Below are 14104 nucleotides of genomic sequence, written 5' to 3'. Positions count from 1 at the left end.
ATGTTTATGTAGCCGATTGTCTTGTAAAACTGTAGAATTGGCTTGTGCAAATAGCTGTGCATGCAAAACTCGACTGATGTTATTTCAGAGGCTTTTCTAATGTCATCTGAAAATCTGTTCCAGTCAGACAACCTGGGATCCAAAATTGAAAAAAATCAAACAAGGATACCTTCTGTTCCTCAAGCCATCTGACACTAAAAATAGTGTAGTTGGATTAAAGGTTGGTCTGTAGGAGGGGAACTAGTGGTGATTAATTGATGTGGAGTTAAAGTCCCCTCTGAAAAATCTGCGACTTCAGTTAACAACTTGCCCAAGACTTTCCACTTTTGAGGTTATCTGTTTCAAGCTTTGCTTCTGGACTGAAATGACATACTTTCTTTAAAAATGAAAATATTTTACTTGTGGTGGTCTCCCAAGTAACTCACCAACAGTGCAAACATTTTTACAGACTTTCCTCTAAATAATGGTAATACTTGGAAGGCAGGAAAACAGCCATCTGTCATCGAGCTCAGAATTACCCCTCAGCGAGAGGAATGTTCATTTTGAGTGTTCAGCTCTGACTACCTTTTGACTTCCCAAGTGGAGACCAAGAGGCAAAGCCTTATTTTGTGCCCACGTGGAATGTTTTGTGCTGAATGTTCCTGGTAAGGGCGTAGGCAGAGCAGCTTTGCAGTGGGCAGTGTTTGGGATCTCAGCAGCTGTAATGAAGCTCTGGGGGAAGTGTGTGGTGGTGAGGCACAAGTCCTGTGGAGCTGTCACGTTGTGCCCTGGCTGCTGGGTGGCTCAGCTGATAAATGCTCACCACAGTGGTTCCCTTCTGAGGATGGTGTTCCATCAGACTGGTTGGTCTTGATCGTCCCAGCAATGGACTGGTATTCACTTTAATTGCTTTCTAAGTGATCCTTGCTTTCCAAACATAAGAAACTGCATTAAACGCTTGGAGCTAGAGAGTTACTTTTAGGAAAAGTATTTGTGGAAGGAGACTTCAGAGATGCCCTTGAAAAGTCTTCTGTGAGTTTTTCACTGCAAAATTGGGGCTGACCAATAGAGAAATGTCACTGGAGATTCATATTGAATCCCTGTGTATATTCATCCATCTGCCTTGTATTTACAGTTTACCTTTAAATGGTTATTTTTTTCCTTTTCTTTTCGCAAAATTACTGTCCTTGACATCACTGAGTATGGCTTGGAGATCTTTCAAAGAACTGTATGGCCATTCTATATGCAAATACCTTAGATAAGCAGGGGTGAGAAGCCATCAGCTGGGCTGCAGCATGAAGAATTTAATGAAAAAAATGAATTATGAGATTGATGACCCTTGTGCCTAGTGGTCAGAATGCAAGTAACAAGAGCTGCAAATCTGGGCAGAAAGACATGCTATAAAAAGCATTATCTCAAGATTAAGCTATAGAGGATGCATTTTTGCATGATAATCTGCTGGATTTATTTTGGCACTTATTTATTTGTGGTGGTGGTGGTTATGAAAGTGGAATTTTTAGCAGTCTCAGTATAATTATAGAGGTCTGAATTTGTAAAGCTGCTCAAACATTTTGCATCAGAGTTGAGTATTTTCTTTCAGCCAAATATATGCCTTTTCTTTATTAAAAGAAATATATATATATTGATACTTTTTTCCTCAGAGGAATGACTAATAGGTATTCACAGGATTCAATACTTTAATATTTTATCAGAGGCCCCTAAATTCTTTTATTCCCTTCTCTTTCAGGGTAAATAATTTAGATTTCAGCTGCATCAAATTTGATAAAAGCCACCCTGTTAACATCTGCAGAGCTACAGCTCTGTGCTCTTTGAGGGTTGCTGGAATAATTGCATCAACTAATGCTTCAAAGTTAAATTGAATGGGGCAGAGGAGGAAGACAGTTGGGAAATGCTGGGCAGGCACTTATTTTAATTTTGTTGGTTCTTTCACATCTGTTTAACTAGCTGCCTGACACAGGCAGACAGGGATCTGTAGTGGGTATTCAGAATATTTCCATCTTGTACTATAGGAATATATTTTAGAACTTTATCTAGAGAAGCTTAGGGCTGTAACATCACGGGTCCCTTTCCTTGGAACTTGATGTTCTTTATTACTTCATTTGTTCTAAGCTTAAAATATGTTAAAACACTGCTTGCAATAATTGACAGGGTTTGCATGAACAAACACTTGATAATAATAACTCCTCTCCCCCCCCGCCAAACAACCCTCTCATCTACATTCCTGTTTCTTTTGCAGCTTCATTTCTCAAAGTTGAGCCCAAACTTGAAAACACAGTTTTTTTTTTCTATGCAGAACTATTTAGGTTGTAAAGTGGCTGAGTGGTGGTGAGCAATGAGTGGAGGGGGGGAAGAAAGTTGAGACTGTACTGAGAGTAAGGATGTTCCTCTTTGTTGCTGAGTGGAATTCTTTATTCTGTAGGTATTTTGTATGTAGAAACTTGTAAGTCATTGCCGTGTTGAACAAAGTTTGGAGCAGACTGGACAAAAGTGAGAGTATAATTACTGGAGACAGAGGAAGTAGCTTTCACAATATAAAGAGGTTGAATGATGATCCTTGTACATGCCTGAAGTCTTCCAATTCTGGTCTTACTGGAAGGGAACACTTGGATAGTTTCAAACTTTTCTGTTTCTTTTAGTTAAACAATTCATGATTTCCATCATTCAGCACACTTAATTTCATTGGCAATGTTGAAGTGTAAGAACAAGACAGTAACTTCTCTAAGGAGTGGTAGTAATTCTTCATGTAGGTGCAGGTAGGAGCACACGTAAAGCAGCAGTGAAGATGAGGGTAGTTCTGTTCCTGTTGAACTTCAGATTGTTTTGCCAGAGATTTCTGTGGAAGCAGGGTTGTTTTTTTTCATGGCATATGAGATTCCTAAGGGCTGGGATTTGGTTATGAATGAGCACGTGTTTCCAGAATGGAATTACTTGGAATGAGTTTGTTTAATGGATTGTGGGTTCCTCCAGAGTGACGCTGCAGCGCCTGTGTGAGGAGTTAGCTCTTTTTAATTGGTCCCATATGTACTGGCAGATAGTATATTAACCATGCCTGGAGGGGATAAGGGCATCTGGTTGAATCTCATGGTGCATATTTTATTTCTTTTCTGGAGGGATTTGCTTTTTTTTCCGTGGTTCTTTTCCCCCCTCTTTGTTCTTAGAACTGTAGATATGTATATATATGTATAACCACTAGCATTTTGAAACTTAATACTCAGCTGAGGGATTAGTTAAGCTTCTGCAAAATTATCTGAACTTTGCTGACAAGTAAAGAGGAAGAAACTGAGGTTTTATTGAGAAGCTGGAGTGTCTGAGTATCTCTGAGTTTGAATGACTAAATTGCAAGAAGTCAGAAGCTTAATCTCCATCTTGTCAAGTGCTAATGAATTGTTCTTTGAAAACCAGAGAAATGGAAGCATCAGAAAAGATTAATTACTTTTGGAAAAACCTTGAAAACACGATGCAGATTTAACCTTTATATCTGGAGGATGTGGGTATTGGAAGGCTGTCCTACCCATGGGCCCTGTTGGCCTTAACAAAGGGGAGCACCAGCCTCAGCCCTTTTACTTGACTCTTTCTGAAGTGTACAAAGCAGAGTAATTTTGCATCTGGCTGTTTTGGCTCAATTTAACAAGGAAGGTAGTTGCAGGAGAAACAGGAATGTAAATGAGTTGGTCTGATTTTTCTTTTGTAAAGGTTTCTTGGTGCAAATCCTGTCAATTATCCAACTCTAAAGTTTTGCTGAATTAATGAGACACTTTGTCGAAAGGTATTTTTGATCACTTTCTGTAGAATCCCTTATTTCTGATGTAGGCTCTCTACTGTACTACTTTTTTTCATGGCTTAAAGAAGTGGAAAGACCTACTGTGTGAAGTTGCCCTGGGGTAGTGGTTATGCATCTGCACTGCAGTGGGAGCTAATTTTTGTCCATATTCTGCATTGTCTACTCAAAGGTTTGTATAGCTATAATCCTGGCAGAGTTCCCCCACGATGAATAATTTGCTGTTGGAGGTGGGAAAGGAGTAGTGTTGCAGGAAATGAAATGCCTGAGTGTAGTCAGGGCTAGGGAGGTTCCTTCAGATGGGACAGTTGTGCTGGCCATACACAGCTCCCTGGGGATGCTCTGGGGCAGGCACTGATGGTGCTCATGGGCATGTGTGGCAGGAAAAAGGCTAAAGCCACCAGGTTTCTTCTTCATCCCTTGCAAGGGCTCAGGAGGTACACCCTGGGGAAGACTTCCCAAAAAGGCTGACTTGCTAAAGATGCAGGTCCATTCCCTTGGAAGTGGCTTGTGTCCATGGGAAATAGGAGGAGCCCTTCTCAGAGACCCTCAGGAGTGCCAGGTTTAAATCTTGGGGGTGGTTCTGACCTGGAAAAGGCACTGCTGTACCTTAGCATCAAAGGACTCAGTGATAAAATAGCTTTAGAGGAAGAAGTGGATTCTCCTTATTTTGTAGCTGTAAATACAATAATTAATTAGACCAGAAATTAATTTGATTTACATTTAGCAATATGTAACCCTTTTTGTCAAGAATTTGTACACTTTGTTTCTCCACTGTATTAAACAGTGTTACTTGTAGCAAATAATCAGAGCAGATTCCTTGTTTGTAGCACATGCCTTTGTCACCCAGTCCCTATCCCTGTCTCAGAAAATAAGTTAGCAAGGCAAGAGAGGTGTCACTGAACTACATAAATGCCTAGCAAGTTAGTGCTTTATTGCAAAAAATGCAGGAGAAGAGTGGCAGAGTGAAACACTGGTTTTGAAAGGGCTGCATTGCAGAATGCAGTGGCTGTCTGGCAGGTATTGTCTGAGATGGGCTTGTTGTGCCAGGCACAGAGTGAGGATAAAAAACTTTTTAAAGCATCCTCTGACACAGACATTATTGGAAAGCCTCCAAGGGCAAATTGAAAAAGCAAAAGCTGCCTTTATGCTGCAGGATTCCATTGTTTTAATATTGGGCCAACTATACCAAATAATACACGTACTGGAAACTCATGTTGGGAGAAAAATATGTTGGAAAGCAGCTTAGGGGTCAGCTCAAAATCAAAGTGAATGAACTTGACATATCTATGCTGCTACATGTTCTATTTTGTTCTTTCTTTTCTTGTCAGCTCCTATTTCTTAATTTATTTCTACTTTTTCTTTTTCTTTTATTTTCTTTTTTTTTAAACCATTTGCCTTGTCTTGGACTTGTATTTTGACTGGCATTTGTCCTGAAAATTGCTGGAGCTGCTAAATTCTTCTGCTTCCACTGAGAAATTCTGGTATCTTTGAAACTGTAATCTAGTTTAAAATTCCAGAACTAGTTCAGTTGTGACAAAGTTATTAGATTTTGAGAGTTAACAGTAATTTCTGGGGCTGAAATTTTGGTAGTAGTTATTTACGAGAGCAGCTCTGTTGATATATTGGTCAAGCTTTTTTTACGCTTTATTTCTATTGATGCTAAAAAAATGTTCTGTTATAAAATATATATGCCATGAACACCAGGCACTGGAAGCTACAGCTTATTTTAAAATATATTTTACAGTCATCAGTAGGTAAAAGACTGTAAAAGCCCAAATCCAAACAGGTATATTTAGATGCTTGTGTTCTATCCAACATGCCTAATTTCCACTGAAATTTAACCTGGGAATTTAAGCAGTATAACATAGAGACTGATGAAAGAACATTTTACTGTGGTACTGTGACTTTTTTTCCCTCCTCCACTCATGTCTTAGGGATGTCTTATTTTATTTTCATGATTTTGTGTGTCCTGAAATATTGACTCCTTCCTTCCTACTCTGATGTGGATCTCTGTGGTGAGGCTTCATGTTCTGAGCAATTGTGACTGAACTGGGAACTTGGTCTCTGAATATCTTGTATGCTTAGATTTGTTTAGGTTGGGCTTTAGTTTGACTGATGATAGAGAGATGTTAGAGGATCAGTCATGAAATTCTCATCTGGCTCTGAAGTTCCCTGCAGTTTGGAGGGTGTTTGTATCTGGGACTGTTTTGTTTGGGCAGCGATCCTGCTGATTGGAATCACATAAGCTTGGCAACAGAATGGGGGCATTCAGCCAGAGCAAACTTGAAGTACACAGGGTCTGAGAACAAAACGTTTCACATGAATTAAATTGTGAGGAAACAGAAATTCTTTAAACTTGTAAGAAAACAAGGCAATGTGAGCACCATCACACAGGCAGCTGTGTGATCACAGCTATTGATAGGGAGTGCTGGTTCTAGTTATGAAATCTTGATAATTTTGTGTTTTTAAGAGATGTGTCTTGCCACCACAGGAAAAAGAATATTCCCAAGAAGTTGCTGTCAGAGTGAGATGGAATAATTCTCAGTACTTGCATGCAAAGATCCAGTAGCATCTTCACTGGAAGGCTTTTTGACACTCAGCTGATTTAGGTTTCCTTTGTACTTTGTCATGCTTTTCTGCCTGCAGTCTTGTGTCCCTTTCCTTTCATTATCTGTTGTTTCTGTGTACTACAGGTTTTTCCATCAGAGCTTTATCCTTGACTCCCTTATGACCCTTAGTAATGGCAGGTGAAGTCCAGGAGGGGCCCTGCCTGGCAGCTTTGCTTGTAGTGCTGCCTCTCCTGGTGCTTTCCTTTCCTGAGTCTCATGCCCTGCTTGCTTTGATGCCATCTTCCTCTTGCTCTCCTGTCACAGGATTAGAGCTTATCCTGTCAAATGCAGATTACTCCTTCCTGTGCCCAAGCTCCCTCTGCCACCCCATCTCTCTCCTGTGCTGTCTGCTGGGGAGGGTGGAAGGAGCATGGGGACATGAGAGGGGAAGTGGTGGCAGGCACTGGTTGAGTCTCTTATGTGCAACCATGCATGGTCGCTGGACGTGTGGAGAGGGGGAAAAAGTTTGCTTGGCTGTTTTTTTGTTTTTGTTTTGTGGAACATTTCCCAGATACTTTGTCCCAAGATTCTTGGGGGTGCCCTGCCCTCAGCCCACTTAAGTCATGCCAAGTTGTGCCATGGGCCTGTCCAAGCTCCTCTACTTACAAATTGTATCACAGGGTGCCTGCAGGCAAGCCTGTCTTACCGTTTCCACATGTTGCCACTTCTTTGTGATTGAAAGGTGAAAATTCAGACATAATGATATGATTTTTCACATAAATAGCATCTGTTACCTGAAAGAGATTGAATGGATTTGTTTTGATAGGCTGGAAAAATATAAGTCTTGAGATGCTAGATGAGATAAGTTTTAATAACCAGATTTCTGGATTGGTTTCAAGGAGGTTTCTTGGGATGGACACCTTGAGTATAGTTGTAACATGGTCTTGGGTTTGGGCATGCCAGTTTTGTGTTACAGACCAGGCTGCTGATGGGATGATTTCTGACTTTATAATGAAAAATTGCTTCCATCCCTTCTGTAGTGGGTTTTATTGCAGTGTTCAGTACAATGTTTATATGAACTGAGACTAAAGGATAAACAAATAAAGCATAATATAGTTTAATATGGGGGAGGGAAAGCATTTATATTGTATTAGCAGTATTTGTTTAACAAGAAATGGATCAGAGATGACATTTATCTGTACTGGACAGATTGGCTTTAATCAAAACAAAGCCTTGAAATGGATCAGTTTTCATATAGATCAGAATTCTTCTTTCCTTGCTGAAAAGCTGGAGGCTTAGGGTTGGGTGGCCCTCAGCTCACAGCTGTACTCGTGTAACTCATGGGGTAACCCTAGTGCTAAAGGTCTGTTGTATTGTCATTTCCTCTTGTACCTACAGACCGGACATACTGGTAGTCAAATTTCACTGGGAACAGGCAAAAAGGAACCTTTGTACTTTTGAAAATTCTCTTGCAGTTCAATTCACTTAGTTGTGTCTTTCCTAGGCTGCTTTTTCTTTGCTGTAGGATGCTGTTGAAAAGTTCTGGGTTCATTCAAGACGAAATGGGTTTCAGAAGTAGAAAGGTACTTCTGCTGAAATAGTAAATTATAGATATTATTTTTAAATTTCCCTTCATGTTTGCTGATGCACTAACATGGATTTCATCTGGGAATTCCTTTGTAGGTGCTGTAGAAGGATGAATTACCCAGAGGACTGCTTCTTGTTCTGGCAGATCCTTCTTTCAGTCTGAACTTTTAGAATTACTTTTTCATAAGTTAACATCCTATCATTTTTGGGTTTGGGTTCCGTGTGCATCTTTGGCAAAATTGGCCAAGTACAGGTCATCTGGAAATGTGATGCCAGTTTAGGCAGTCATGTGTTGATTGTAATGCTGATGTTGAGACTGGGGATGAGGGTTAAGGTGCTGAAGACTTTTCTTTCAATCCCCATGTTGCAATGAAGTCAACCTGTAAAATGCATTTATTTATTTTGCTTAACTCCTGTTGCTGGATTACAGATTACAGTGAGTTACAGTTCCCTCTTTCTTGACATTTATTTTTATATTCCTATCCAATATATAACCCTTTCTTAGATTTTTGAGTTTGGGCCTTTATTTCCATCAGGAAAATTAAAAGATCCACTAGGCTTGGCTGCTGAATACTCAATGTTGTGAACAGCAGTGACTGTTTTGTCAAGACCTGAAGATGAAGAGTATTATTATTACAAATTTCAGTGCATAATTTTCTCCTCCAAGTCATGTTTCCTTGCATGGAATCATAGTTATTTTCTCCAAGATAGTTGGCCTGAGTTCTGGTAGTGACTGTATTTTTGCTGACAAACTAAACTAAACCCCAAATGCTGGTAATTTTTAGTTTTATCTACAACAGAAATTGTGCCTGAACTAAATATGCAGCACGTAAAATTGCAAGTTGAATGTTCTGAGCTAGTTATTCTAGAGCTAATGTGTGACTGTTAAGCTGATAGCAGAATATATGTTAAACAACATAGAAGTTCTTGATTCTTATGTTCAGTTAACTGGTAGCTAAGTGTGTTAGTGATGGCAGGGTTTTCATTGAAATAGGGAGCTCTTTGAGGGTCACCAAGGAGGCAAGAGGCAGTACCTCTGTAGTAAGTCTTAGCCAGATATGGGTTTGGGCTGCCAGTTATGCACCATTTGGTTTTCTTCTGCAGGGGCAAAGGATGCCATTAAGATGGATAAACTAAGCACAATAAACTGATGGAACTTGAATCCTTGAACAAGGAAAACTATGGTTTTGAATTAAGATAATTTTCCAGTGTTATTGTCAGCATTACTTAAATTTTGCTCTGAATGATGTTATGTTCAGCAACTAGTAAAATACAATGCTAATTATAGGACTAATGCTTTCTTTGGCATTTAAGGTATTTTCATTTGTTATGTTACTCCTTGTATTTCTTTCAAATATGAAGTCTTATCAGTAGCACAATCTAAATGGATACAGAATGAGCCATGTGTAGTTTTGAGCTGTTGGTACAATCATGCCAGCTAAGAATGTCCTCTGATGATGAATTTCAGTATAAGAGCCACCAAATGAACCTAGTGGTTCTGGCATATGAAACGTGAATGGTAAAATGTTCCCTGAAACTTTATTCACTGGATTGCCAAAGCCATGCTTTTCAAGAACTTAGTGAACTTAAAGCACTTTAAAGAAATATTTAGAGTTCACAGCAGTGGAGAGTGAATGCCTTTTCTCAAAAAATACCTTGGCTACTGTTATAGATCAGCTTTTGCCAACAGTTTCTGCAGGAGATGCCAGTTTGGAGTGGAAACCCAAGAAATGGGTTCAGTAAAGCACTTTATCCTGTTCTTGGCTTAAAGCACATGAATAATCCCATTGACTACCCACGTGTGCTTTACTGTGACTGCTCACACAGTGGAAGTCAGGCACGTGTTTAAATAACCTGTTTATCTGGAGGTTCCCTGCATGATGTCTGCTGGCAGAGATTTGATTTTCTCATGGCAGCCATCACATGACCTGTGCAGAAGCACAGCGTGGTCTGCGTTAGCCCTGTGGGCCAAAGCAAAGGCTATTTCTGCATCCACCCCCAGTCCTTTCTGCACTTCTCTGGCAGCTGATCAGCTCTTTGCTGCCAATTGTGCTCTCGTGTTTCTGGCACCCAACTGCTCCAACTTGCTGCTCATGCAAGTTTTGAATTGCCTTTGTAAGGCACAGAGTAGGCTTTTCCTTGTTTAAGATTGTATATATGGTTGTTACGACATGAAAAAAAAAGATCATTGCTGTAGTTTTCTTCATTTTGGTCAAATTGTGCCCTTTCTGTCAGTAGCCCCATTGAAGTTTATAGAGATGTCAGCAGAGTAGAACAACTATTTTGCAGGTCCAAGCTCACTGCTCAGGAGGGCTAAATGGAGTTTTTTACATCTGTTGTCTAATGGAAGCACCGTTCTTTACTGGAGAAGCACTGTAAACTGATCATTTTTGGAAATAGAGCTCTTTCAGCACTCAAGGGAGGGAAAAGTTAAATGCTAGGACAGGTTCTTAACCTGATTGTTTCACAGCCATTATCTCTGTTGATCCAGAATTCTCTCACTTGGAAAATAGTATGACTTAACCTTAATAGTACATTTTCTCCATCTCTGCCTACCTGTCCCATTGCCTTGCATGCACAAGACATCAGCAGAAAGCCCTGGAGGCAGCATTTCCCCAGGCTTGAAAAGGGATCCTTTGCAGGGGAAATCCCTGTGACCTGTGCATGGCTGGGCCTGAGCTCCAGCACCCTTTGCCTTCTGCATTTTTTCTCTTCCAGAAATACAACCTCAGCAGCTGGTTAGCAGACCTAGAGCCTATAGGTAGAAGCAAGTCAAGCTGTAGGAGACAGCAGTGAGTCAGTGGGACCAGCCCTGCTGGTAACCAATGATGCTCCTTCAAACACAGCATCTCAGACCTTCCACTTGCTTTGTGCTGTCAATTGCAACCTAAAGGTAAAATGAAGTAGGTTTTCTCAGTTAGTTTAGTAATCCTAGCTGTCAAAGAGGTGTGTTATCTTCAGAAACATGTCAGAGAATATTCTTTAATGTATAATCATCTTAAATGGAGTACTTTTTTGCTGGAGCTGTGTTTGGGGGAGTGAACGGGGTAATGTGTAATATGAGGAGATGAGCAGATAAAAAATGGTATGAGTGCTTCACTGGGATGAAAACTTGAATGCTTGCACAAACAGCACAGAGGCCCTAAAGGATTGCTGTTAACAAGGTCTAACTTCATGTGTGAAATAGGTAAAAAAGTACTATTTTCACAGACTCTTAGTGTATATGCCTTGAACATATTTCTAAGAGTGTTTGAAGTGCTGTACTTCCAGTAGCATAACAATTATTAGACCTGAACACTGACAAAATAAGTACTGAACTGTTACAAAAGTGTATCAACAGGTTTTCAGTTGGCACATGATAAAGTATTTATGATCTGGTAGCAAGTTTATTTTCAAAGGAAATTCATATCCACAAAAATCCACAGAAAACCAGCATAGTATCTAAATAGTTGATTCATCCCCTGTGTATAAATAAAATGTTGAATAGGCACTCTCTTCATCTAAAGTACAGGACTGAACAACAAGGACCTGTGTTGATTTCTAGCTCTGATAGAGATTTCTTGCATGGTTCTGGGAAACAACTTAGCATCTCTTTTTCTGCAAGTCAGACTCTGTAATGCTTGTCTGCCATGCAAAGGTAAAATGGAGGCTGAGAAAAGGGGTGTCTGCAAAGCAAGTTAAGAATCTCCTATCAAAAGTCAGTGCAAATAGTTTAGTTTTGATGGAGGTAATCTGGAAACCATTGCACATATGTCTAATAACTGCTGCTTGATAAGGGTCAGCTTCTGAAGTTTTGATAAAGTCATATTTCACTGGACAGTGCTGTGGCATATTACTATCTTGATTTGGTTCATATCTGCATTTTTTTCTCCCTTAGATAAGTAGTAGCATGTGAAAGTGTTCAGTTTTTCAAATAGAGGTCCATTCAAAGAAACATCGAAATGTAAAAAAATTTCTCTTGACTTTCCTGATTCCACAAAATTGCTTTGGAAGTCTTTTGAGGATTGACTTTACTCACTCTAAGCAATTGCTGAGAAACTTTTAATTTGGTGATTTTACTGTCGACTTGGATAGTTCTTCACCTAAGCCTGGGGAGTCTGTTCAAGAAAGTGACAAGTTTTGAGTGACATCTATTCATCGGTACCAAGAGTGACATTTACATTGGAAGCTACAGGAACTATTGCTTGCAAAGGAAGAGAATATAAAATTCACATGAAAAAGGCAAACTGATGAGGGATTCAGCTCAGTGGGAGTGGTAACATCTACAAAGGTCAATGGGATGAGATTTAAGTACAGAGGAAGGAGAACAAGTTCTTTTAATGGTCTTTGATCCCCTGTTCTTCTTCGCTGTGGACATTAGTAGAGGAACTGGGTCCATAACCTGCTTTATTATATACTTGCAATTGATCAGAAGTTGAATTTAGACCCTTTGTGGAGCATATGTGAATTGTAATGAATTCTTTCACTTTGTGTGTGTATGTCTTTTTTAATTAAAAATAGCCTTCATATTGCTGATAGTAATGAATGCTCTTAAGTCATAGAACTTGTTAACTCTCCCCAGGAAAGCTTGTAGGCATTGAACAGCAAGTGAAACATGCAGACACATCCAATTTTAACTCTCATTTTTCTGCACTAGAACTGGAGGTAATTTCTTTTCTTTTTCTGTTTAGCACTTTCAGACCATGTTAAAGACTAAGTTGAATGTCCTAACTCTTCGTAAAGAGCCTCTCCCGACAGTGATCTTCCATGAACCAGAGGCCATTGAGCTGTGCACCACAACTCCCCTCATGAAGACCCGGACTCACACTGGATGCAAGGTACTCAGAAGTATAAACTGAGGGGTCACACCACTGTGGAGGTGTCCCATGTGATTGTGAGAACTCTAAAGAGCCCAAAGTAACCAACAGCATTCTGGAAATTCCATTAACTGCTACTCTTACTATAAAGTTTCTGAATCAAAAAAAGTCATTGAGCATTTCTGACCAGAAATTTTGGGTTTCAGGAGGAAAAGATTTGGGTTACAAGTCATGATGCAAATTATGGAGGATTTCTAATAGGCTGTGATCAACTGCTGGTTGTAAACACTGACACTATTTCTCTAAGGGCTAGTGGGGTTTTTTCTTTTCTTAGTTGGTTTGGGAAAAAAATGAAAAAAATGGGCCAAGAGACTTACTTCTTGATTTGGTTAAGCAACAAGATCAATCTGCCCCATTACATCAAAGCAGAACTTCTGCAAAGGCTGTTCCTCTTTATAAAGTTTGATGGCTTAAGAGCCTCATGTTCTTCTGTGGTAAGAAACCATATAAAAATAGGAAACAAATCTGCTCTGTTTGCATCTTTTCTTGGAGTCATTTTCCTTGATCACAGAGCTCGCCTGGCCTTGCAGAGCCATGGGCAGCCTTGCAGACTGAGCTGGGTACCAGTCTGGCCTGTGCTGCCAGCTGGGGCTTGGCAACTGATTCCCTTCACCCAGTCTGGCTGCCAGTTGTAGGGAATGTCCACCTGCCCTCGAGGGTCTTGGTGAAAAAGGAGAGAACTGGGCTTCAGACTCCCCTGCTCTGTAAAGTGTTAACTCCAGGAGAGCTGTTGCTGGGTGCTGTGTGTGCTGGATAAGATCCAAAGTGCAATTCAATGTTCCCTGCCACAGTGTGTACACAAACACGTGCACACACACACACTCTTCCTTGCAGGAGGATCAGATGTGAGTGAAGTGGGGTTGGAAGAAATTGCTTTCCCCTGCTTCTCTTGGCATTCTGTACTTGGGCACCCCCAGGCCTGGCACTTGCTCAGCAAAATTTCTTCTTGGGAAGTGTCACTTCCGAAGTGTTTGATTCTCCCTGTCACAATAGCCAGGAACAAGACTCTGCTGCTGAGTGTTGAAGCAGAGCTGCCCTGTGCTGATGCAGAGGAATGCAGGAGAAGAAGCCCTAATATGCTTTGTATGGTAGCTCACAGCATCTGCTCTTCCCATGGTGGTGCTTTTGTCCTTTATGTTGACATCTTATGAATTTTTATAGAATATTAGTATGATCAAAATGGTTCACAAAGTATCTGGCTTTCACCCCCAGTGAGAGAGGTCAGGCATAATAATGCTTTCTGAAATCAGTTTATCTTTGTGAATGTGTATAGAATTTAAATGAAGCTTTTTATTCAACTTGCAGTCCTTCAATTGGAAAAGAATTGCTAA

General features: G+C 40.2%; 1 protein-coding gene across 1 annotated transcript in view; it reads left to right on the top strand.

Annotated features, from left to right (window-relative positions):
* Positions 1 to 14104, top strand: part of PID1 (phosphotyrosine interaction domain containing 1) — an 88296-nt gene that overhangs the window by 20659 nt on the left and 53533 nt on the right. Inside the window, exon 2 of the mRNA XM_071437572.1 lies at positions 12588 to 12734. Within this exon, the coding sequence (XP_071293673.1) occupies positions 12588 to 12734 (147 nt within the window). The remainder of the gene's footprint in view (positions 1 to 12587; positions 12735 to 14104) is intronic.

This window comes from Agelaius tricolor, unplaced genomic scaffold, assembly GCF_023055355.1.
Source record: "Agelaius tricolor isolate 1412-34295 unplaced genomic scaffold, bAgeTri1.0.p SCAF_12, whole genome shotgun sequence".
Classification (NCBI taxonomy): domain Eukaryota; kingdom Metazoa; phylum Chordata; class Aves; order Passeriformes; family Icteridae; genus Agelaius; species Agelaius tricolor.
Note: the sequence above shows the minus strand (reverse complement) of the source record. Positions and strands in the feature narration are given on the sequence as shown.